This window comes from Ursus maritimus, unplaced genomic scaffold (assembly GCF_017311325.1).
Source record: "Ursus maritimus isolate PB19 unplaced genomic scaffold, ASM1731132v1 scaffold_16, whole genome shotgun sequence".
In the NCBI taxonomy this organism is placed as follows: Eukaryota; Metazoa; Chordata; class Mammalia; order Carnivora; family Ursidae; genus Ursus; species Ursus maritimus.
In genome coordinates, this window is record NW_024424008.1 from 46,826,595 (window position 1) to 46,853,689 (window position 27,095).

General features: G+C 41.1%; 1 protein-coding gene and 1 long non-coding RNA gene across 11 annotated transcripts in view; one reads left to right on the forward strand and one right to left on the reverse strand.

Annotated features, from left to right (window-relative positions):
- The window catches only part of LOC103662296, a 198,040-nt gene that overhangs the window by 78,078 nt on the left and 92,867 nt on the right, over nt 1–27,095 (forward strand). For 3 of the 10 annotated variants that reach the window (XR_005835054.1, XR_005835053.1, XR_005835056.1), the window contains exon 3: nt 3,853–3,981. The exons of 2 other annotated variants lie outside the window; for them this stretch is intronic. This is a non-coding gene — a long non-coding RNA (uncharacterized LOC103662296). Of the gene's footprint in view, nt 1–3,852; nt 3,982–12,117; nt 12,449–16,319; nt 16,491–18,482; nt 18,626–27,095 lie in introns of those variants that run through there. 5 more of the 10 variants (XR_005835052.1, XR_005835051.1, XR_005835055.1 and 2 more) reach the window with 4 other exon arrangements.
- SC5D (sterol-C5-desaturase) lies at nt 14,177–26,109 on the reverse strand. Its single transcript, XM_040631116.1, has 5 exons — nt 25,956–26,109; nt 18,930–19,147; nt 18,022–18,154; nt 16,328–16,428; nt 14,177–15,781 (listed from the first exon to the last, which is right to left on the reverse strand). Exons 2-5 carry the CDS (start codon nt 19,137–19,139, stop codon nt 15,326–15,328), a joined length of 900 nt encoding a protein of 299 aa, XP_040487050.1. The 5' UTR covers nt 19,140–19,147; nt 25,956–26,109; the 3' UTR covers nt 14,177–15,325.

Here is a 27,095-nt window from a genome sequence, read left to right on the forward strand (position 1 = left end):
AACCAGGGCAGTTACCTTCAGGAGATGAGTAAATCTTCCCTCTTTGCTATTGTGAATAACTAGCTCCACTATGATGAAGGGACACTGGCCTGACATCACTGGTTGCTGGCACTTTCGCTGGAGTAGGACCCATGTGAGTATGGCTTCCAAGACGGAGCCATCAACGCTGAAGTCATTAGAGTGTATATTTAGAATGAGGTGAAGGAGCTTCTGTACCCTTGTATAACTGTGGGTTCCCGAGCTTGCTACACGGGACAATGAATACAAGGGATTTTTGCAGAGAAGGTTCCCAAAGAGCTAAGATCTGAAGGAGTATCATGACGATTACTTGGGGAATGTTCCTGTCTATGTAGCTGGGTTGGAAAGAGAGAAAATGGTAGATTGAGTTCTAGCAAGGGGAATTGGGTTCTTGCTGCTAAAGAGTCCTCCTAGGAGGAAGATTTCATAGGTCCTTCTAAAAGGAAAGTGCTTCCTCTTCTCGAAAATGATACCACCAAAAAAAAAAAAAAAAAAAAGATCTCTGCTTCAGCTGGGAGGATTAACTCTTCCTGGCTTGGAACATTGGATTCTGCCTGATGTTAAGACAAGGAAACACCAAATTTGTGCCGCCTCCCTGTGCCCTCCCTCCCTCCCTCCCCCAGAATGAGCTCCAGATGAATAAAAGCAGGATTCATTTATTCTGTTGAGTTTCTTCAAACTCTTGGGCTCTGTTTGTGTATATTCTTCTTGGTCCGTGCTGTGATATTTAGTACGCACTTGAGGAGGATATCAAAGAAAGCACTTGCTTATTGCCAGCGTTTCATACAAGTGTCTGATCAAGTTCAGGTTACTGTGCTAATTATCATCCTGTTCTGTAAAGTTTAATAGAATTCGGCTGCCATTCGTGATTACGTGTTCATTCAACTGCTCAGAGGGGGGAGAAACATTAAATCTGGATGTGTAAGGTGAATTGTTTTAATTCATCTAACCATCAGATTTGATCATAAAATATTTGTTAGAGTAAGATACACAATTTTGGTCTGAGCTAGTATCTTTAGTAAGCCCACCATCCACCACCAATTTTCACGAGTCTCTTACCTTCATAGTCTCTCTTGACCATGAATTACATTTATCTAAATTCGTTTTTAAAAAGACAACATTTTAAGAATTTTCCCTCTGTATCAAATTCCATGAATGCTTTTTGGAAACTTTCTCTTCATAAGGAGTATGTTGAAAAAGGTACCCCTTATTCCCTTTTCTCCCTCACAGAGAAAAAGAGAGTGGCCAGACAGGAACACTCTCAAATGCTTGCTAGTGAACCCACAGACGTCCCAGCACCCGCACCCATTCTCTGCTCCTTCCCTCCTGTGTCCACAGACACGTATTCCTCCTCCTGTCCACCGCCGACTGCTCTCCTTCTACTCTGAATCTCGGCCTCGCCAGCCTCGAGCGACCTCCGCCCAGACTTGCTTCAACTCCCCCCGCGCAACCGGTCACTTCCTTCAGTACTTAAATATCCTCCAAGTTTCTCGTGTTTATAAAACACCCCCCACCTTGACCCAGTGCCCAACCATCCACCCCCTGGCTCCATCCTTGCCTCACATTTGCTGCTGGACTTTGTGAAAAGCCATCTGTCTCCATGTCCTCACCAACCAGTCACCGCATGCCCCCCCCCCCCGGCGGGCTAGCTCTGCTCCTTCTATGCCACCAAGCTCACCTGAGACCTCCTTGCGTTAAATGCATTAGAGGCGCCTCAGCCCTGAGTTTGCTTGGCTAGTCGGCCACATTTGTTACCACTGACAGTTCTTTCCATGTTGACGCAGTCTCTTATCTTGGCTCCTGCAAAGGGCTCTTTCCATGTTTCTTTGTTGGTTCCCCTTCTTCTACTGGACCTTCCAATATGATGGAGGCTATTGTCTTTGGTTCTTTTTTCACTCAACACATATTGCCTGAGCCCCCTCTCTCAGTGCCCTTACTAACATCTGTATGCTGCTAACTTCCAGATCTAGACCCCTGCCACCCCTCCATTCACACAGCAGCCAGCGTATTTCTCACGCGCTGACCTCAGCCTGTTACTCCATTGAACACACTATTTAGTGTCTTCCCATCACTCTTAGGATAAAACTGAACCTCCTTACCTTGCACACTCCAGCCTCAGTCTCTTCCCATGCTCCTCCCAGAATTCCATATTCCCACCGTGCTAGACCTCCATCCTTGTCTTTAATGGCCCACGCTCCTTCAACTCCCAACTTCCTTCCTCCAGTTCTTTCCATCTGGAACCTTCTTCTGGCCCGTCCACCTGTCACCTTCAGATCTGTGATGAATGTTGCATCCTTTTGGAAGACCTTTCCTCCCCACCAAGCTAAGTTAGGTCCTGCTGCCTTGTGACCCCATCACATTTCTGTATATTTCCTAGGAAAATATTCACTATACTTTATTGATATTCCTGTTTAATTGCTCACCGCTCTATCCCACCTCCCAGCCCAATGCCCAATGTGCAGCAGAGTCTCACAACTAGTAATTGAATGAACAAATTTACCTAAATGATGGTAATAACATTATGCGAACGTTCATATCTGAGAATTTTCACATTCCTTCCATAACGCAGTCCTTGCGCATTCTCCCATTTGCTAATCAACTGCTAGTTCCAGCCCAACCTGTTCATCCGAGAACAGCTAGGCTCTTTAATAAAATTGTGGAGGAAAAGGCTGCAACACGAAATGACAGCTGTGTTCCTCTCCTGTTGTAGAAAACTGGCGGGAGTTTCATTGAAAAGGTGTCTAACATCCGATTTAAATAACTCATGGCTTTTATTCCCTTTCAACTTGCTGGCTAATTGGCACATATACTCTGCAACCTGCTTTTAGCGGTATGATTAATGGCCGATCATGAAAACACTGTCCCTTAAACATTTAAAAATGTCTATTCCCCTGGCTTTATTAACTCTTAGACCTTCGTTTTTCCAAGGAGAGGGAAGCACTGTGATTTCTAATGGAAAAACAGGATTAACTAGGCAGACACTAGAGCTTCATAGAAAAAAAAATTCAGGAGCATACTAGTTTCATATAATTGAAAAAAAAATCTTTTCATATACCTCCTTCTGGGTGAGACACATGTAATTGGAATAAGTGTCTTCCTGGGGCCGGTGGCAGATGTTCATCTGTCTAAATCTTGCCCTACTGCTTTTTTAGACCTGCCATTTTGTAAATATATTTGCCTGATGTTTTCTCTCTCTACATCAGGACCCCAAACAGTAGAAAATAACCTGAGACCAACACGATGCTTTGTGAGAAGCTGCAGTTGACGTTTCCTAACCCATCAGAATGTGGAGAATGGCTCTGATACCCCACAGCACCGAGGGCGCCATGCTGCCCCACGGGGAAGGGATGTGGGCATGTGCATATGCTGGATTTTATTTGGGGGGTGTTGGTTTGTGTATTTCATTGTTGATCCTAAAATAAATGGCCAGGAATAGAGCGGTGGAGATTTAAACTCAGTCAAAAGGAACATTTCAGGGAGGCTGGTTGAGGGGTGAGATTTTCTAAAGACAAGGGAGGGAGCAGATGACCTTTCCAGAGCCCTCGGTTCGGCAGATTTTATGATTCCGTGCACGTCCTCTGTCTAGACATGAAGTGTGGATGCTCTTGCTTTTGCTGCTGTAGCGTGGGGGAAAGCAAAACCACTCCACCTACAGTCTGTTCCAGGAAACTACTCAGCCTCAGCCAGGAAAAACAAAACAAACAAACTGGGGAGAAGAAACCCATTGGAAAGACTGTAATTTCAGTCTATGATAGAGAATATTCCCTCCAAATTACATGTACTTTTACTTCAGCCTTTCAAAATGACTGTCATTTTAATACCTGTGTTTTGCAGGTATTAAACTGTGGCTATCAGTATTTACTCGTATATTTGGCATCTAATATGTAAGACCGGTGCACGAGAAAAGGAAGAGATGGGAAATCTGGCTCTTCCTTTGACAAGGGAGGAACAAGCCCTGGAGAGGTAAGTTAGCTGCCCCATGTCAAGATCCAAGTGTCTGACTACCCAATAGACAGGTGTACGGATGTCTACACTTTTGAAACTGAGCCAACATTGCAGTACTGTCATCAAACTTTTGACCTCAAGTCCTTTCTTCTTCCACTCACACGTCCTGCTAGTCACTCTATATTTCAGGCAACCTGAATGCACACCTTGTCCACTTCTGGCCTCCTTGCCTTCCTTACCTCTATGACTTGCAAACTTCCTTCCAGTTCCATAACTTTCCAGATCTTACCAGGCTCAGGTCACAGAAGCCATTATTCTTTCTCAGACACACGGAAGACCTGCCCAGCATGCTTCCCTCTCAGTTGTTCACATGGCTGCTCTCTCTTTCCATCTGGGTCTCTGCTCAAGCGTCACCCCCTCACAGAGGGCTTTCTCAACTACCTTATCTAAAACAGCACCCTGGGAGTTCTTCATTCAACACGAATGAAATGTATTTTTAAACTTTCATTTATTCTGAAGGGTAATACATATACTGAGTGTTGCCCGGAGCGCAAAGCCTTCCTCAGCCCGCTGGGGTCCAGCTCTTGCGCCAGACCCTCGCTGACAGGGAGTCTTCCTTGTTTGACACCACCTAGTGGCTGCAGGTCTGAATTACTGACCCAAAGGAGGAAGACAGGACGAGGAAGAGAGGAAACACTTCCCTACCACTTTTGAGTCCTCATTCTCGGTCCTAACTACATTCTAAGATTGAGCCTAACATAAGCCTTTCTCTATCAATAGGCACCAAATCTCTAATTTCTACTTAAGTAGCTGGAAGCTTGGCACCCCTAAGGGAGTGGGAACTTCCCATGCCAGCTCTTAATCCGAAAGTCTGATAAACAAATTCCTTAATTTCCTATAGGATGGTACTAGGAACAACAGGATTTTGCAAGGATTGCCCATAACTATCCGATAGGTAATTACACAGTCGTCAAGGGACTTTTTCTATAATTCCAGCTCTGCAAACCCCATGCCAGCTCTTAATCCGAAAGTCTGATAAACAAATTCCTTAATTTCCTATAGGATGGTACTAGGAACAACAGGATTTTGCAAGGATTGCCCATAACTATCCGATAGGTAATTACACAGTCGTCAAGGGACTTTTTCTATAATTCCAGCTCTGCAAAAAAGTTTACATTTGGAGCTGCCCTGCATGATATCGTTAGCCTAGTTGCGTTAGAGGGAATTTGAACACCTGCTTTAGTGATGGTTTGTCTTTCTCTTAACCTTCTCACCAGAGTTACCATGCTGCCTACAGACTCACAATGTGCCATTGAGTAATTCAGCTTATCGCTTTGGACTTGTTTCTTCTGCAAACAAAGGGTTGAACTCATAATCCCTAGTGTCCTCCATAGGCCTAACATTTCATGATTCCATCTAGAAGAAGGGTTACGATGTTAGTCATTCACCCCTGCAAGCAAATTCATTCTAGAGGCTTTAACCTAGAGAAGGAGACGGACAGTGGTGGGAATTGAGCAGTTTTAAGAGCCTCATCACCTGAGGGAAGTAAAAGAACTGGTGAAAGGGCTTTGGTTAGCCGATGTAGAATGAATGATAACAAGGACAACCACTTACTGTGTGCCAACCAGCAGACACTTTGATCAACGTTCTGTCAGTTTCTCTTTATGTTACAGCAGTGTATCCTAGCTCAGAACCAAAGGCTGTGAAATTAAACAGACCTCAGTTTAAGTCCCGAGTTCAAATCCTGCCTTTGCCATATGTCTGCTCCGTGATTTTGCAGATTACCTTCACCTTCCCGGTCTCACATTTATTCATCTGTACGGTACAGAACTTGCCCCCATAGGTTTTTGGGGAAGATTAAGTAGGATAATGCATGTAAAGAGCTCTGTACAAGGTATTACACAAAATATTATTCAATAATGGTAGCTATTTACAATCCTGGAAATGTTTTAATCTCTTAATTACAGGAGTAAAAGTATCAGCTCAGAACCAGCATCTGAACCCATATTACTTTTATGCCATAGATCTTTCTGCTATCTAGTGCTGTCCCAATACTTTGCCTATTACACAGTTTTCTTCTTCTATTGGCAAAGGAGGCTCAGCAGAATTTATGGGCCCAAGGTCCCTAGTCGCATCGAATCTGCCTATATAGCTGTGACGTTGTGATTTTTAATAAGAAATATATATTTGGTCTTCCTCCTGTTTCCGGCACACACAGCTCCTATAACTCTTGGAATTTCTTAAGTGAGGATAGTCATAAAGGTGTCTTTTGTTATGTTAATGAGCTCACTTTTGGACCACACCTAAGGATGGGGTCTGATTGCCAGGAGAACCAACCATATGCTTAGAGGGATGAACTTTCAGTTCCACTCCCTGATTTCCTGGGAGCGGAGAGGAACTGGAGGTTAAATCAATCACGAATGGCCCAACACTTAATCAATCATGCCTACGTAATGAGGCCTCCATAAAAAAACAAAAGGGTGGGTTTGGAGAGCTTACAGGTTGGGGAACCAGAACCTTTCTGCATGCTACCAGGCCAAGCCATGAACTCCAAAAGGACAGAAACTCTTTTGTTTGGGGACACGCCCTATTAAGTCTCCAGCTGGCTGTTGCTTGGTATCCTTTCATATCCTTAGTAATAAGCCAGTGAGTAAACAGGTTTTCTAACATCTAGCAAATTAATCAAACCTGAGGAGGAGGTTGTGAAAACCTGATTTATAGCCTGTGAGTCAGGAGTCCAGGTACCAACCCGGACTTGAATTGGCATCTGAAGTGGAGGGCAGACTTGTGGGACAGAGCCCTTAACCTGTGAAATCTGATGCTATTTCTAACTGGGTAGTGTCAGAATTGAGTTGAAACGGAGGACACCCAGCTGGGGTCAGAGAATTGCTTGGTGGTCTGAACCCCCCTCCCACACTCCCGCACACACCTTGGAATTGGGGTGCAGAACCCTTTTAAAACCCCTATCTCATTTGCAGAGTCCTACTCTTTCCCCATCAATGCCGTAACTTTAACAGACAAAACTCAGTAAGATGGGGAATTCAGCCTGCTACCAGCACAATTCAACTTTGACGTGCATTTCAGAAACGTGGCCCTACAACTACAGGAGATAAGAATTTATTTTAGGGCAATCGTAGAAGCATTTGGGTTCCTTAATTGGACCCTGAACCGGGAATTAATTAATTAATTATTTTTTTATTATATTATGTTAGTCACCATACAGTACGTCCCTATGAACCAGGAATTTAAACTCATGAACTCAGCATCATCTTTGCCTAAGTTCCTTAACACACTTCGAAGCAATCAACCAACCCCTTAACCTCAGCTTCCACTGAAACCTTCTATGCCGCAAGTACTTAGTCCTCCGGAGCCTTGCCTTCCATAGGCACTTGATTACAGGTACCTGCAAGTGATTCTTTCAGTAACTGTTTTGCTACTGCATATCATGGCCTTCCAACATCCCCTTTCATTTTGGAAACAGGGTCATTAATGACTTTAAAGCTCATCGAATCAGAGAAGCAATTGCAGATTAACACAGGATGAATTCAGAACGGATTCTTTTCTAAATGTTTTAATTGAAATATGGTTGACACCCAGTAGTTTCAGGTATCCAACACAGTGATTTGAAAAGTCTGTAGAGATCTGATTCTTAAGATTCTGACCTCCCTCTGGAACCACTTTGAGAGAAAACCCTTTATCAGTATTCCATCAAGAAAGCAAGGATTTGACCACAGGTAACTGTGAAAGCTGGCCACAGTTTATATGAGGTGACTGATTCTGTGTCTGGTGTTGGGATCTGAAGTCTGCAGGGGAGGAAGTCAGGAAGAAAAGATCAATGTGAGGTGGGCATGAGGGGGTGGCAAGGGCAGCCTAGAACTTGGGAGGCTGTGCTGGAAATCGTGATGGTAGACTGGCACCTCTGTCGTCCCCTCACAACTCTGAGACGGAGGGCGTCCGAGCCTTAACCACACATCAGGCCCAGAATTGGGAGGAGCTGAATGGTATCAGAGGGGAGCTGCAGCTGCCATGGGCCCGGATGCTACCCTCTGGCCAACCGGGCGAGCCAGCAGATGAGTTACAACACGACGGGGCAGCAACAGGGTTTCACAGACCGCGTCGTTCTCTCCAAGCACAGAGGGTAAGATGGTTGGGGCTCCATTTCCACCTTCTAAATCTGACATCAAACGACTTGGGTAGCCATGCTAACCTAGAACTGGGTAGGAAAGTACTTCTGGGAAACCCAGTTCTGGCTCGGCGAAGCTGACATGATAGAAGCCCACCGTATCACTGGTCACTGAAGAAATCTCATTGAAAATAGAAAATACTTGAAACTGAATAATAATGAAAACGCAACATATCAAAATTTGTGGCATACAGCCACAGAAGGCCATAGAGGGAATTGTGCGGCTTTAAACATTTATGTTTTTAAAGGAAAAAAAAAATTAAATCAATGATCTGAGCTTCTACCTTAAGAAGTTGGAGGAGGGAAAAGGAGGGAGTGGAAGAAAGGAGAAAGTGAGACGGGCAGAGTGACAGAGAGATCAACTTAAACCCAAAATAAATAGAAGGAAAAAGAGGGAGAAATTAACAAAGTTGAAGACAAGCAATAGAGAAAAATCACCAGAGCCAACAGTTGGTTCTTTAAAAAAGATCAATTACATGCATATTCTCTCAGCTATACTGAGCAAGGAAAGGAAGAAAACAAATTTTCGGTATCAGGAATAAAAAAAAAACCACCACAAAGATCCTGTAAGCATTGAAAGCATAATAGGGGAATGTTACAAACAACTTTACGGCAACAAATTTGAAAACTAAAGTGAAATAAAACAAATTTCTTAAAAACAGTGTATCAAAACTGACAAATGGAGAAATAAAACTATGAAAAGCCTTGTATCTATTAAGAATTTGAATTCATTATAAAAAATCTTCCCACAAAAAGAAGTCCAAACTTGCTTTGAGTAGGCGAAGACTTCTCAAATAGGACATAAAATGCAATAATTATGAAAGATGTAAACCGATAAATTGGTCCTAACCAACATTAGGTAACTCTCCTGTTTTTAATTAAAAAAACACAATTAAGGGGGCGCCTGTGTGGCTCAGTCCATTAAGCACCTGCCTTCGGCTCAGGTCATGATCCCAGCATCCTGGGATGGAGCCCCTCGTCAGGCTCTCTGCTCAGCTCTCTCTCAAATAAATAAATAAATAAAATCTTTAAAAAGAAAAACCACAATTAAGGACACGAACAGGCAAGCTACAGATTGGAAATAACATTTGTAATACATATATACGACAAAGGACTTGTGCCAATATGTAAAGAATTCTTCTAAATCAATAATAGAAAAACCACCTGATCTAAAAAGTGGCCAAACAACTTGAACGATACTTCAGAGAAGAAACACAAAACGCAAAACGGCCGAAAAGCATGAGAAAAGCTGTTGAACATCATTAGTCATAGAAAATGCAAATTAAGCACAAGGAGAGACATTACTCCCCACGCACTAGAGTGGCTACAACTGAAGACTGACAATGTAAAGCGTTGGTGAGGACGTGGAGGAAATGGGCTTCTCATCACTCGTCGTGGGAATGTAAAATGGTACACTTTGGAGAAGAGTTTGATGGTTTCTTATAAAGTTAAACCTCTATCTCCCTTAGGACCAAGCAATTATACGAACAGATATTTACCACAAAGAAAGGGAAACGAAGATCTATACAAAGACTTGTCTGCTTGTTTGTAGAAGCTTTATTCATAATAACCTCACCTAGAAATAACCCAAATACCCATCAGCAGACATGCAGATTAATGAATTGTAATACACTGCAATCGGACAGCAATGAAAAGGAACAAAGTACAGACGTACGCAATAGCGTGAATTTCAAAACATGTAAGCTAAAAAAACCCTAAACGCAAGAGTACATACTTCAATTTATAAGAAATTCTAGAACAGGCAAAATTAATCTCCAGAAACAGAAAGTAGGTCAGTGGTAACGTAGGGCTATGGAGAGATGGCAAAGAAAGATAAAGCTTTTTTTCTGGTGAAGAGAATGATCTGTATCTTCATGGGGCTGGTGCTTCCATGGCGTACACATTGTGCAAACTCGTTGAACCATGCGGTGAAAACGAGTACATTTTACTGTCTATAAATTATACCTCCATTAAGTAGATTAAAAGGGGAAAAAAAAAACCTAAGGAAGGGTTGGACAAAAGTCACCACAGCAATGGCTCTCGAATATTGGAATGTGCACGGTTTCCAGGGTCCTATTTCTTTCCGTGTTTGGGAACACACGTCAGGAGGCCAAGTGTTCATCTAAGTAAATGGCTGAGTGTGTAAAACTCTCATTCTAAAATAAAGCGATCACAAAATGATACAAGAAGTGAATGAAAGTCTATAGTACAAATATTTTAAAGTTGAGTGATGAACTCTGGATATCATGATGCTATCTTGTGGTTAAGTATGTTTAAGTCTCTGTGAATCCTGAGTTGTCAAGGAGCTCAGAAAACTGTGCTGAGGACACAAGTGTGCCTTTTGGAAGGAGATGAATCAAATGTGTTAAATTTCTTACCAAATGCTTAAGAAAATGTGATTAATCAAATATGTAAACAGTGTCAAGCATTTAGGAGCATTTCATCAGTCAGACTTCTGAGTTAATTGTTGATCGAATAACTGAAAACATGATTTCTCTTTTATACAAATTTTACTGTACTTGTATTTTAATAAGATCAAGTTGAGCCTAGATTTAAGAAACACTATGACTTAAGTGTATTTTAATGACGTATTAACACTACAAGTGTTTTTCTTTCCATACCAAAACTCTGCTTTGACAATGAAGCTCGACAATATAGTTCACACGCGTCCTTCTTGGAAAATTTCTTAAGAAATTTAATTTCCAGGAAGTTAAGTTTCTTCTTATCTCAAAATCTTTTAAACTGGCCTTATGGCTTACAGTAATGCCTTTTTAAAATAAAATTATACAGCAACAAATAATTTAACTATTTTACAATTCTTATAAAAATATTTACAGTAGATAATGTGACAAGTTTGGTTTTACTTATGATTTCCCCCTATTTCTAATTCACCCCATCTTTCACCCTCCAGTATTAAGGTGAGAGGACCGAGGGGCTTTTTTCTCCCAGCAATTGATTTCCACTGAGGGCCTATCCTAGGTGTAATGACTGTAATCATTGAACCTAGACAGCAGAGGCATTGAGTGCAATTTACATGAATAATGGCCTCTGCTGACATTTAATTGAGTGTTTCTAACCTATTTAATCTTATTAGGTAGGCAGGATTTTCATCAATTTACAGATAGAGAAGCCAAGGTCATGCAATCTGCAAGTGGCAGAGCCAGGACTCAAAACTGTTTAACTCCAAGGCAATTAGTGTCTGTAGTTCGTCTGAGGTGAATTACGCTCCAGCTGAAGCTATAGGGTGTCCTCCCTGGTTGGTCATTTCTTGGGGTCATCAACCAATAATTCTGAAGATCTATTTTTTTTTTCCTTTCTGTATCCACAGCACTGTTATGTAGTAACTGCACAGATTCAACCCTCAAATCAGTACTCACACTAATGTTTCCGATACGGTCAGAATCCACAGTACTGGTGGGTTTTGTGGGTTCCCAGTGGAGGCGTGACTTTGGGGGAAAGAAAGGATAGTGCGTCCTTGGTGAGGACCCATCTGATTCCTCTTTACTTCCCCTTTGACTTCTCCCAGGCACTCAGCAAATGTCAGTTAATGAATAAGAGGTGAATTATTGGTCAAAAAGACAGTGATAAAGAATCTACAGAATTCCTTCAGGAAAGTATTTATTAAACCTCAACCGTGTCTTTTAAGGACACACAGTTTAATACAGTGATGATTCGCACACGGTCTCTACTTTGAGGGAATCTGGGGTCTAGAATAAATCGGGTGCACTTAACAGTGTTAGAGGACAGAAAGCAGTGACTGCTGATAGAAGACTGCCCATCAAGGTTTTTGACTTTGAAGAAGTTGCAAAGACAAGGAAAGGAAGTTCTTTACCCCTTACGTTGTCTTGTTTCTTTGGACATCTTTTTTCATGCTCTCCTCAGCAATCTCCTGGCCTCCAACTTCTCTTCTCTCTGGGTCAATCCTAAATCTTTGTTCTGATTTGTCTCCCTACTTTCCCCCTTCCCCCCAGACACCATCTCTATTTAAATAATCTGCCAGCACTGCGGACTCCGTGCATCAAAACCGGCACTCCGAATTCTCTGCCAGGTCTGTCCCTGACTTCTTGAAGATGGGAAGAGAAAGAAACGTGGGCCAGGGCAATGCGAAGTAGGAAGTTCACAGCATGTAGGGGCAGGGAGACGGAGACACAGCAAAGAACAGGACGGCGCCCAATAGGAGTCTCTGGGTTTTTGAAATGTGTTCTTACACCACCTTCCACTTCCTGATTTCTACCGTAAAACTGGAGAACGGAATCTTGACTTTCCCCTTCTGATCTTGAACTATAAAAGGTTTTCCAAGTCAAGGGGAAAGGCCTTTCACTTGATGGTCCTATGGGAAGGAATTTAGATCCTCACTTCCATGAATACTGTCTCAATTCCTCTAATGGAGACGCGGACAATGCAGTGGTCATACCAGGAACACTGCAAGACCACTTAGCATAATATTGCCTAGTAAGACTAGAATTTAAGAAAAAAGGAGGGAGGGCAGAGACTAGTTTGATTATGACTAACATCTTTAGGAAGCTTTCCTCTCCTTATACGTTATGTCTTTTCTTTTCTAGTAGCTATACAGTAGTTAAGAATCTGGAGGAAATGAACACTCATACTCAGAGTAATGGAATTAAGGGCGCCAAGACATGTAGTGGATGGATAACTTGAAATATTCTGGGGGCTCATTCATCTCTTCAGTGCCTTTACTGGGACCCCCAGAAGGAGGAGGATAAATTATGTGAGTATGGCAAACAGGCTAGTAGTTCCAGAAAGCAGTTGCCCCATCCTCCCAGGCACAATGAAGACACATTTCCCAGAATCTCTTTCAGTGAGATGGGCCATTCAACTAAGTTTTGTCTAAAGGAACATGGGTAAGGGATATGCAGGACTTTTGGGCCCTCTCCTCCTGTGGACTCCTCCAACAAAGAAGACTCTGGAAACTGGAGACAGGCAGCCCTCAAGATGGGAGGAACCTGGGTCTCAGAATGACTGTGGAAAGCTGTCCACTGACCAGAAACATCCACACTGGGCTTTAACGAGACAGAAATAACCTCGGAAAAGTCAATGCAACTGTGTCCCAATTCCCTCATGTCAAGGACTTGTAATGGTGCCTGATCAAGAGTAAAAGCTCATTAAATCTTAGCTGTCACTCACGACAGCCCAAAAGCTTGGGGATGCAGCAGAAGCGGTCCCAAGAGGGAAGTGTAGACCAATACAGGCCTACCTCAAGAAGCAAGAAAAATCTCAAACCACCTAAATTTACACCTGAAGAAGCTAGAAAAAGAACAAATGAAGACTAAAGCCAGGAGAAGGAAGGAAATAAAGATTAGAGCAGAAACAAATAATCTAGAAACAAAAAGAAACCACGCAACAGATCAATGAAAACAGGAGCTGGTTCTTTGAAAAAATTAGTAAAATCGATAAACCTCTAGCCAGACTCATCCAAAAGAAAAGAGAAAGGACCAAAATAAAGAAAATCACAAGTAAGAGAGGAGAAATAACCACCGACACTCTAGAAATACAAGGAAGAGAACATTATGAAAAATACCAACAAATTAGACAACCTGGAAGAAATGGATAAATTCCTAGAAACATACACCACCAATGCTGAAGCAGGAAGAAATAGAAATCTTGAATATTAGCTGTCATTATCCCAGAAAACAACGCCGACTTCTTAATTTCCTCCTTCTGGTGGGGGGCAAAGTGGAGCACTGGAGGCAGGGAGTCAGTGAAAATCACAGGCTGTATCTGTCAGTTACAAAACACCAACTGGTTCTCTAGGATGTTTAAGCAGAGCAACACTGTGATAGTAACTCAGAAAAAAACTATTTTCTTCTGGATCCCAAGCATTACATTTTATGACTGGTCTCTTGCTAAAACACTCAAGTCTAATAAGATATGCAATATAAAAAGAATGTGATACCCCCTTCTTTCTCCCCTTGACATTGAGCATTTGGGGACATTTAAAAGTTCTGACAATCCATGTCATTTATGTGGTTTCAGATTGACACAAAATTTGTAAAAGAATACTTTGTGCTGTTACAGTATTTAACTGATACAGTTTAATAATAGTAATAACCAACTTTTATTGATTTTACATAAATAGCTTATAGAATGCCTTTCCAAGCCACCTTTCTCCAACATATTTATGTTACAACATACAACATTTCTTTATGAAACTATTTGTTAAATCTTTTTGCACAGAAAGTGGGGAAAAGTGAAAGGAGAAGAGGGAAAATAAGATTTCAAAACTAATCTTCAGTGATCGGCTTAAATATTTGGCAATTACTTCCTTTTATAGGAAATTATAGGATTGTAACTTTGAAACATATCAAAAGTGCAGTGCATCCATTTAATTAAAAAAGCAGTAGTGTCAAATATATTATCTGGGCATCAAATTTCCCTTTCTAAATATATTTAGGTTCACATAATTTTATACTTATTAAATAATGGTTTAAAATAATAACCACCAAAATCTTTAAATAATCCCAGATCTGGATTAAATCATGGTAGTATCAGTATTTTTTAAAATTCTAATTTATTTTCTCATCAGTAAAATGTAATATTTGACCATGTCCCCACAGAATAAACTTCCTACGTGTAGGAAGATGATAATCTTATTAAACCTGCTACTAATTGGGTCATTTACTTGGCCATTAATATGTTATATCAGATTTTTGTTGTTTTTCACACTGATGTATCCACTTGAACAAAATACTACAGGTAGTCATTATCATACCCACATTGAAGACTTAACCATTTCTGAAACAAGGAACCATGTTTATATTAGTATCTCTTTGTTATGATGTGCAGTCTTGGTATTATCAAGCACAATGTATTTTTCTTAATGAATATGGGTGGATTAAGGCAAACGGACATAACCTAGTCCCCTCAATAATTTATTCTCTATCTTTATAAAAATTATTGTTGAGGCTATACAAATTACAGATATGCCCGTACCGAGACACGACTTGTCCTTGAGACCAACACCTAGTATGGTAAGCAGGAGGTTAAAATCTCGGTGTTCACAGCATTCTTTCCTTGATCTACCACCACGATCACTCCTCCGCAGTACCTACCATGTGGACTCTCAAATACCATTTCCTTGCTATGTCTCTTGTATGTATGTATGTAGATTATTTTTCCTTATTAAAAATATTTCATAATATTTAATAATAGGGCAACAATCTACTCAGTCTTTGTCAACTCTCCACTGAATAATTTTTCATTTTTACAACCATTTTCTACATGGCTGTTGCACTTTTCTTCTGTCATCTTCTTCACATAACTAAGTGGTCCCTTCCCTTCAAAGGAGGAAGGGTTTTTGAACGAGCCTCCAATTCTATCCCACAAGGTGAAATACTGTCCAAAGTTATAATCAAAGAACATGTGGTGGTCTGTATGATGGGCTGAGCCGTTAATAAATGGCCTTAAGATTCGGGGAACACGGAAATCACCATCATGAATGGAAATCGTCCAGATATTGACCAAGATGTACAAACTTAAGTAGACCACCTTGTGTAATGGGAAGATAAAAGGGTATATATGGTAAGGCAGACTCTGAAGGAAGCCATCCACAGGGTGAAAAGCATGACTTGCAAATGGAGAAGGAATCTTCCAGAGATGATGAGGTTTGTGTATGCGCTACAGAAGAAAAGAACACAGTTAAGAACCACCTTTATTTTTCAACTTAGCTTTTCATACTCACATTGTGGAAATGACCTAACTTAAAAAGTCTCTTTAAATTCCACAAAATCACTTTATAAAATGCACCCCTTTACCTGAAAACAGTACTATTTTAACACAGCCCCTCCAGACTCATAAAGAATACAAACAAAATGCACCTGGTATCTGTCATGACTTGGCTACCCAGGTATTTAATAAGTTAGAGGAAATTCTTGGAAACAGGAAACAGAATTTGGGGGCACCTGGGTGGCTCAGTTAAGTGTCTGCCTTCGGCTCAGGTCATGATCTCGGGGTCCCAGGATCAAGCCCCGCACTGGGCTCCCTGCTCAACGGGGAGTCTGCTTCTCCCTCTACCCCTCCCCTGTGCTTGGGCACTCTCTCTCAAATAAATAAAAATCTTAAAAAAAAACAACAACAAAAAAAACCAAACTAGAAAAGAGAATTTGTAACCACACACTGCTGAAATGTATATATATTTTCTCTTTCCCCTAAAAAGGACTCTACCTTATACACAAGCCTGTGATGAAGGCCTCTGTGAATCCAGTAGATCAGCATGTCAGTGAAAAAGAGGAAGGACAGCACACTAACAACGAGGTGAAACCAGCCTAGAAGAGAGAACACGTTAGAGCAGAATCAAGATCTGGCTTCCAGGACCAGAGTTTACTCGGTACTTGTCCATCTAAGGGCACAAAACGTGATCCTAGACTCAAACACTATCAACTGTTTTGGCTAATGCAATACATGATAAATTAATCTCCCTTAACTCTCTGGTATCTGCTGCTTTCCTCATTTCCCTCCCACAAAAACTTGAAGTTAAACAATGATGGCACTTACGAGACAGAAAAAGCATATGCTTAAGGCATCTTTCTTATTTAAATCTCTAAGCATAAATAACACCATTTATTTTTCCTTCATATTAACTTTTGTAAAACATATCTTTACATACGATTTTCCTGCTTAGAATTTTGTTTTCCACTAAATACCTCGAGCCTAGCATTTACTCCATAACCCGACACTTCCCGACCTTTCCAGCCTCATCTGTTCCTGCACTAACTGCGCTGGTTTTCTCAATGACCTCCCACCATCTTGAAAGCCTTACCTCTGTACCTTGACTTTTTCTGTTCCGGGTATCTAGAACACTATTTCTCCTTTTGTTTTTACTCACAATCCTATCCACTTTTCAAGGCCTAGCCAATTCATCACCCTACTGTATAATTTTTGTTCCTTTCCTTAAATATCCAACCTCTTATTTGGACAACAGGTGTGCTGGCACCAGCAAGCCTGGGTTCCAGTTCTTACTTGCTGATCCACCACTTACTTGCTGAATGACCTAGGCAAGTTACTGTACATTAATTTACTCACCTATAGAAGGAACCTAACAATAGGACCCATGTCATAGAAGGGACGTGGAATAAAACAGATTGATACATGTGAAAAGCTTAGAACTGTAGGTGGTACATATTAACACTCAATAAATGTTAACTACTGTTCTTACTTTCTAATACTAGATACTAGAGATGTATCTTCATTAAATAATTTCAGAATTTCACAAAAATTTAGTTTAGGCACTGCAGGACTATCTATAATAGAAAAAAAAGAGGAATAATCTACAGGGGATCATTTAAATAAACGGGATATCTACACAATACACTATAACTAATATACTATATAATGAAAATATGGGCATATATACTACTAAGAAAAAAATCAAAGTCCAAACCAGCTTGCATGGTAGGGTTTCATTTTTGTAACATAAATAATGAAGTAGACAGGCATAGACAAGTGGAAGGATATATGTCAAAAGAGGTAATTTCTAGGTAGCAGGATGGCGGATTTTTAAAACTCTGTCTTTTCTGATTTTTTCTAATTATCATGTACTACTTGAGGGTTTTTTGTTTGTTTTGGTTTTGTTTTGTTTTTTTTTTTTTTGGAGTCTGAATGCACTAAAGAGAATAGTGAACAAATGCAAAGGTCTGTCTCTGATTATACTCAGCTTCCCCTGGGCACAATTCCATCTACAACCAAGACTTTAAAATTGATCGATTAGGAAATGTATGTATATGGCAAGACGTAATACATAAAAACAGAGCACTAAAAACAAGTAAACAACTTGTAATTATTTTCAAAGAAGGAAAAAAGAGGCAGATCGGTTCTTTGGAGAAACCACTCTGTGCTTGATGTTCAGATTACTTACTTACCGCTGGGAAACTCTCCTATGTCATCGTATAATTTGCTGTAACCTCTCAACTCTAGCAGGAACAGTGACACAGTAGGAATACTCATCCATGGCAATGACTGGACAGTAAATGTAATCTCTCGATAGACTTGATTCTGAAAATGAAATCGCCAGTACTTAAAAAGTCACAAAATCTATGTTACACAAAAACCAGCATAAAATTGTCTTGGATTGGATTTTTACAATCTCTTTTATGTGAAGGAGCTTGCCACCAAACTGTTTCTGTGAAAATGTTAATATGTGGGAATGCATGAGTAAGGAGAACATTCCTTTTGTAAAGAGCAAACGCAGTAAATAAATTCTGAAACTTTCTCTCCTTCCAACAAAATCTGCATGCTAGATTTCTACATATGGAATAATCATGTCTTTCACAAATAATGTCCACTCCCAACCCTCTCTTTTTTCTTTTTTTTTTTTTTTCAGTCCTTGGAGTCACTGATAAATACAACTAACTGGAATAGAAAAATGCCTGTAAACAAATCTACAATCGCCTATCTAGCCAAAAAATAGATATGTAGTAAAAACATATTTCAAGTTTGTGAGAGTCAAACATTAAAACAATTACACAAATGTGTGTATTTATTTATTCATCACTATTAGCAAAGAAATTCATTCCTATGTATCTAGGAAGACACCAGGCTTCTAGTTAAAAAAAAACAAAACCAAAAACACAACAAAGTTGGATTCATTTATTTGTTTAAATTCAGAGAAGGAGAGAGGGGATTAGCCCTACCAAGAATATCGAATGCATCTGAGGCTGGTTGCAAAAATTTCACTTAATGGTTATAATCAGTTTAATCTGAAAATCTCACAAATACCTATTATTTTTACTGTAACAGTAGCTAAAACGTAGGTAAGAAAATCACTTACCTTTAAAAATTGTGGATGCTTCATTAATGAATGATCGTAGACAAAATAATAGCTCAGTGTTGCAAAGAAGAAGTAAAGGACATAAGCACCAAGATTTGTTATAATCAGGAGACTAATAGTTTGTCGGAAGATGTCATCCTCAGACCATGAGGCTGGGTAGATGTACGGTGTAAAAAAATAATAATCTGCAGCATTGAGTACAAGATCCATCTTAGCCCCTAAAGGATAGACACGTGCAACAATTATTTACCGATGCTGATATTTCTCAATAAAAAACTTTTGGAAAAACTATACATGAAGTTCCTGCTTTAATAAGCACTTTTAGTGTAAGGCTGTAGCTACCAGAGTCCCTGAAATACCATCTTTAGAGCCAGAAGTGTTCTTAAATATCATCTCTAGTCCAATCTCTTCATATCATACACAGGGACATCAAAGCTCAGAGAAACTGAGGCCCAGAAAGTTTTTTTCTCTAACATCCAGCTGATAAGTGGCATCAATGAGGATCTAATGCCATCTTGGGGTTCTGTTCCAATGTCTCCTATGGCAACGTGGCAAGTAGTAAAGATGTGGAACGAGGGCAGGAGGTACTCAGATGTTTACTCCTCTGGCAACAAGTTGCAGCGGTACGTCTCTTCTAAAAGCGCTCTGATTTCAGAGTTTTCCTTCAGTGCTGAGACTTAAAGATAAATTTGCTAGATGGATCTATGCTGCCATCTCAGGGACTACCTGTTCTTGTGACAGAAGGAAAGGCCACTCCCATTGACAGAACAAAAGGAGACAGATAATTGACATTAGGAACTAGAATACATGTATTCCTCTCTCCCCAATCAATACTCTAGATCGGGGGCTGGCAACTGCAACCTTGTAACTAAAAGTCGAGGAGGAGAATGCACAAAGAGTTGTCTGGGAATAATCTGAAATTTTCAATGGTCTTCAGTCCAGCCTGCCTAGAGCTTGGATCACCCATACGTGCTAGTGAACCAGCGTGAAGATGTTTGCCCAGGTATTTTGGAAGGCTCATTTAAACACCGTGGATGTGAATATATACTGAGATCTCATTTCTTTGCTGTCAGAATAAGGAACATCCTACAGTCTGATGATATTCTCTGCTGGTAAGGTTGTAGGGAAATAGGCACGATCCTACCCTGCAGTGGGCTTGCGAAGTGGTGCCTCGCCTACGTGGAGCAATTTAACAATATGCTACCGCGGTATTCCACCACCCCTGCAAATCTATTCAGCGCTCAGGCTGTCATCCGGTATTGTCTTAGCTAATTCATCAGGGTTATGTTTAGCTGTTTCATGATCAGCAGAGTCATTTTCACCATACTTTCAGACATTTTTCACTACACGGCTTCCTAAATTTCGAATCTTCCCTTCTTAATACTAACATTTGTCTTGAGTAGAGTAGTTCTTCATGATATATCCTAGCTTGTTTCACGATCAACAAAGCAATCAGTGGCATTTATTTATGGTCTTGTCAAATCTACTTAATCAAAACACGGTGAGGATCTTCATTTGCCGTCCTGGGCTGTGGTTTCCCCGTTTTTCATTAGTTCTTGGTCCTCACCACCAGTGTAAAACTTCAGCCATCTGTTTTTCTAGTCTTTAAGTCACTTGGGGTGGTAATGCCCACGCTGTTTTCTTCAGTAGGAGGCCTCACAGACACCATGCCCAAGCTCCTGCAAGCGCTCCATGTCTGTGCTATTCCTAATGACAGACGCTTCCATTCATTCTGTTATTCACATAGGCTATCTTTATTTAAAAAAAAAATTTCCTTCTGCAATTAAACCCAAAGGAACAAAAACAGTCCCAGCAAAGACCAGAGATAGGGATACCTGACAGGTGCACCAACACACGGGGGACACCTCAGTCAGCTGGGGAAAGCCTGTACCATCAAATGACTTTGAGTGCCAGTGTTTAAAAAAAAAACCGCAAAAACCAAAAAAACAAACTTCTGGTTTTCCAGGGCTTTTTAGACTCTGAAACTGTGGCTAAGGGACTGGGGACCTGTGTTCCTTTGTGTGACCTCGTTGTTTATTTAACTCACGTATAAACATTTGGATTCTCACCTTATGCTATTTAAAACAATGCAACAATGATTAACCCAATATTGCATAAATGTCTACAAGCAGAAGAGCCAGGACCAATATGAGCTGCATCGGTAACTTTGGCAGATATTGTTAAGTTGCTCCGCATAGGAGCTGCACCACTTTGCAAGCCCATAGCAATGTAGGACCGTGCCCATTTCCCTACAACNTTACCAACAGAATATCATCAACTTTAGGATATTCATTAATCTGATAGCAAAGAAATGATATCTCAGTAGATACTTCTCTTTTCATTATCATGAGTGAGGCTGAGCATCATTCTATATATTTAGGGTAATTTATATTTTTTTCCTGTGAAATTTTGTTTTTATCCTGTGCCCATTTTCCCACTGGGCTTTTAGTTTCTTAAAATCAAATTCTAGAAGTTCTTTATTTATTAAGAGTGTTTATTCTTGTTTGTGATAGGAGTTGCAAGCATTTTTTTTTTTCTCACTTAGTCATGGAAAGTTTTCTTTTAGAAGATTTATTTATTCATTTGAGAGAGAGAGGGAGGGAGAGAGATGAGAGAGCACGAGCATGGGGTAGGGTCAGAGGAGAGGAAGCAGCGGACTCCTGGCTGAGCAGGGAGCCTGATGCAGGGCTCGATCCCAAGATCCCAGGATCATGACCCGAGGCGAAGGCAAACACTTAACTGAGCCACCCAGGCATGCCTGTCATGGAAAGTTTTAATTAACTGATGTCAAATGCCAGATATGGGTATATATCCTTCATTATACATTGTTAATTCAGTCAAATAACAAGTATCAAGCACTACACTAGGTAATGAGCACATAAATATTGGAAAGATACAGCCTAAATCCATCTGAAAGGTAAGGCAACTATAGAAACAAACAATTACATCAATGCAAGTGCTATAATAAAGGTATATATACACAAATTCTATATATCTAGAAAAGACAACACAACTACCCCAGCTTATAGTAGAAGGCTTCATAGTGACAACATCTGATTCAGGCTTTAAAGGACATTATCAAAAGGAAAAGGTTAGGGATGGCCATTTCAGGTAGAAATAACTTGCAGGGCGTCTGGGTGTCTCACTGTCTTAGAGTTAAGTGTCTAACTCTTCTTGGTTTTGGCTCAGGTCACGAACTCTTGGGTCGTGGGATGGAGCCCTAAGTCGGGCTCTGTGCTCAGCAGGGAGTCTGCCTGAAGATTCTCTCCCTCTGACCCTACCCGCCCCCCAAAATAAATAAATAAATAAATAAATTAAGAAAACAAAAAGAAAAGAAAGAAAGAAAAAGAAATAACAACTTGCAAAGGGATGGAAAAAGTCATGGTATATTCATAACTCACTGGGTGCCGCTGGTGGGTGCAGAACAGTAAGACAGGAGTGAAATAGAAGGGGGAAACTGTTCCAGAATAAAGCTGGTAAAAGGAAATTGGTATCAGGCTGTGAAGAGATCTGTTGCCCTGCTAGGGAATATGACTCTCCCTCATACACGATGGGGAGATGCTAAAGGTTTCTGAGCAGGAAAGAGGTTCTAATCGGACCCATATTTCATAGAAACCACTCCATTAGGAATATGAGTATTGATGAGAAGCAGAGACTAATTTGGTTGCTCCCGTGGTAGACTAGCTCAGCAGCTCTGAGAAAACACATACACGTTCACCGGAGATGTAGCAAGTATAAAACCCACAGGGATTGATGACCAATTAAATACTGGAATGTGAACAAGGGAGAAATTTAGGCTGGCTGTGAGATTTCTGCTGGCCTGAGTGGATGCTGATGTCATCATAATCACAACAGGGAATGCTGGGAGAGCTGGCAGATGTGGTGCCACAGGGACAGGGGTATAAAAGGAATGAGGGATTCAGTTTGGGTCTTAAATCTAAATAAGCATAGACTAAAAAGCTTTAAGTCTATATTTACTCTTAGACATAAGCAGTAGACTACATACAAATATGAATCTGAAGTTCAAAAGTGAGCTTGGAGTAGTTGAAATTGAAACCATAAAGAGTAGACACTGCCAAGGGAAATAAGGTAGCAAAGAAAGTACATGAAGTAATAGCCAGAAAGAGACATTTCAAAACAACCTAACAATTGAGAAAGATATTGTGACCGGTAAAGGTTGGTTAAGAGTTTACAGACTAATCTGGATATTACCTACGGTGTCCCATAGCCCTAAATCAATACAGTATGGTACAACCAAAACAGCACAATGCAGCCAAAACCAACTCAAACATGAAGACTCTTCTTTATTCAACCTTTAATATCAGATGCAAGTACTAACGTTCAAAAGATCTCAGTCCTTAACTTTAAAAAACTCTTTAGTTTTGCTTCCATCTGAAGACCATGCTAATTTTGTTGATTTGTATATTCCCTGGACATAATTGCTGTTACAGTAAACCAACACCTGGACGGGAGAAAGAAATGTACTGCAGTCAATCTAGCGGCAGCTTAGATACTGTGAAATAAAACCTGTTTTAAGTGTTTTTAGAATTTTGGTTTCAATTAAATTTGTTGAATGTAATAATTAAATATTCATAAACATGTCACTATACTTTCTGACATCTAACAAAAAATCTTCTGAACTCAATAACAATATGACTTCAAATTTGAAGTTTATATTCAAACCCACATTTGTAAAATAGAGATAACAGATCTTCATTATAGAATTGTTGTTAAGGTTTAGAGACTAAGTTCCTAGTGTTTGGGCACGATCTGACAGATAAAATAGGAGCTATTATTACTGCTGTTACGGGGCCAAAGCTGAGTCAAAATGGCTTTAAACTAAGGGAGAAAAAGGTGTCATTTGATTTTTCTTTGAAAAATAATTGATGATATCTAATATCAATATTTATTATACACTTGGTACCATAAGTATTAGCTCCTTTAACACTAAGAGTTTGGTACTAGTGTTATAGGTACTAGTATTATGGATGAAGAAGCTGAGTACAGGAAATTCAAGTCATCTGGGGCGCCTGGGTGGCTCAGCCAGTTAAGCATCTGCCTTCGGCTCAGGTCATGATCCCAGAGTCCCAGGATTGAGACCCACTCAGCTCCCTGCTCAACAGGAAGTCTGCTTCTTCCTTTGCCCCTCATTCAGTTCATGCTCTCTCTCTCTCAAATACATAAATAAAATCTTAAAAAAAATTCAAGTGATCTGCTTGGGATTATCAAGTAAACAAATGCTGGGGCTGGAACTCAAACACATGCAGTCTGGTTACTAAGTCCCAAGTTGTTGTTTTTTTTTTTTTTTTAAGAGTTTATTTATTTGAGAGAGAAAGCGAGAGAGCACGCACAAGCAGGGGGAAGGGCAGGCAGAGAGGGAGAAACAGGGAGCCTGATGCAGGATCGATGTCAGGATCCTGGGATCATGACCTTAGCCAAAGGCAGACACCCAATCAACTGAACCACCCAGGTGCCCCTCAAAATCCCAAGTTCTTAAAGCAAGACTTGAACCAAGTTTGACTGCCTCTTCATCACTATCTCAACTCTTCATCCTTGATTTTTTAAATTCTCAGTGACTACAAACTCACAAAATTTTGCATATAATTTTAAGGCATTTCTACCCCCTTAGGTCAGGGGCTCCACTGACCCTAAGTTAAATATCCCTGACTGAAACAGAAGCTTGTATTATTTTACCTTTACAGAAACAAAACTTTTTCATAAAACAGTTACTAATAAAATACAATTAGGCTAGAATGACTGAGTCTACTATTACTTTAGCTTTACTTTAAAAGTATAGATAATAATACTTAACATTTGTTGAGAAACAGGTATTATTTAAAAGCATATTTTATGTATCACCTTGCTTAATTCTCACAACCCTACTGGGTAGGTACTTCTATAACTCCTACTTTATAAATAGGGAAACTGAGGGCAGGAGTATTTAAATAACGTGTCAAGTAATAACTGGGAGGTATATTCCAGAGTCTGTTCTCTCGGCTTCTACATTATATTATCTCTTAACTTGTATACATACAGATGGGGAATTCTGAGTATCTCATGCTAATTACGTTACATAATAAATGGAAAAGCATTCTGTAAGTGATCAAGGATCATGTATTTATCATTTTTTAGATGCTTATCATTAGAAACCTAAACACACACACACACACAACGACGGTGATATTTAAAGCCAGGTAACTTGCTGGAAGGTTTTGGTTAAAAATATCTGGCTAGCACAAGCTTTCCAGGTTGGAAACTTTTCGTACTGACATTTGGAACTTCACCCATTTATACCATCTCCAAATCCACTGTGCTATAACATATGGATGCCAGTAGACATTATGTTTTCCTTTTACGATGCTAACTTAATAGATTATTTCCCTTCCCTTTTAGTCTTCTCAAACCGTGGATTGTTGTCTCCCTCCATCCTAATTACGCTGCAGTAACTGGGGTTTGTGCTGTAATGGTCAGGAGGTCACAACCTAATTTCTTTGCTCCTTTAAGAAAGAAAAATCTCTCCAACACAGAGGGATATCCGTCTCAAAGTAAAGCATTAGTGTGTTCGCTGGACAGACTGCCTTGGATGACCGATCTGCAAGAGCCAACATCAGACATTTCGTTTTCTGCACGCCTATCTTTGTGCCTGTTTCTTTCGCGTGCGGGCCTCCTCTGCGCCCCAAACCTCCTCTGGCCGGGCAGAGCCCCCACACCACAGGTCTCCGGGCCAGCAGGTGTCCCCTGCGCCCCGCACTCGACGCATCACGGCTCCGCAGGCTTCCGCGTTGCCCGGCTGCCTGCCAATCCCTGCTGCTGGTCACCGAGATAGCCCGGCGCCTGCCGAGAGCCTGACGCTCCCGCGGCGTTCCACCCACGCCTGCCGCTGGTTGGAAAAGAAAGGGCCAGCCGCACAACTTCCCCACCTGAAACCCATCCTGCTGACTGCTCCCCTTCCACTTTCCTCCCCCTCCTCGCCCTTCCCGCTCAGGTGTATTCCACCGCCTCCTCCCGCCCTCCAGTCATCCCTACCTCCAGAGGGTCAGTGGCGGATCCGGCCTCCGCGGGGTCGAAGGCTGCGGGGACCACTGGGCAGCCAGCCGCGGTCAGCCTGCGGGCGAGGCCTGGAGGGGCGTAGCCAGGCACACGCTCCTAGCGGCAGGAGCCGCCAGCCTATCAGGGCCCGCCGGCATAAGCTGATATGACGGCAGATCGCGCGACTTGGCTGCGCGCGGCTCTCAGTGGTCACGTGGGCGCCGCGCGCTCGGTCACGCCCCCTTCGTCCTCCCGTTGGAAGGGAGGGCGGGACGCTGGTTCAGGTACGGAAGCGGCGGAGGACGGAGTTTCAGGTTTTGGTTTTGTTTGCTTTTCAGCGGCCACTACGGGTGTAGTTCAGAGTCTTGCACGAAGCAGGCTTACTGTATTTATGCAGACAGTCCTAAAACCGATGCTTTACCTTGAGGGTAATAGGTATTTCCTTTGAGTTGACTGTCGGAGGCATTTTCCCACTCATGTGAAGGAAGCTCAGTATCTGTAAAACAGTTACTAATATTTTTCAGTCCGGAGCCTGCCCTTTTATATAGCATTGAATGGCTGGAATTTGGCTGAACTAGTTTAGGTAGGTGTTTAAATGACAGGAATCTTTTCATAGAACAGATAAAGCCCGTCTGTGCAAACTAAACGGGAATATGGGTGGCTTCCTAGAAGTCTGCTTTTGTCTGGGGGTGTGTAGTTTTGTTTACTATTGTGGTTGCTTTTCTAAACGTAAATTGCGGTCGTCATACTTGTAAATCGAATTCCTGGGAGCCTCAGTGTAGTGCTTCTCAAAGGCCAACCAGCAGTGTCAGCATCACCTGGGAGTTGCTTGGAAATATAGATTCTGGGGAGCCACTAGACCTCCTGGATCAGAATCTCCCGGGGGTCCCACGAATCTGTATTTTAACAAACCCAAAGTGAGTCTAATGTTTGTTAAAGTTAGAGAACCACTGCTCTAATGAATTTGACCAGTCAGAAGAAAATCTGGTCCTTCGGTTTTGCTCCCTTCAGAGTGTCAAGTAGAAGAAAATGCTGGAAAGTGGGAGATAACTAAGTTTGGGAAAGATCCATTTCTGTTTCCTTATAGGACCATCAGAAGTGCTACCATGTAAGGGGAAAAATTATTAGACTCCAATC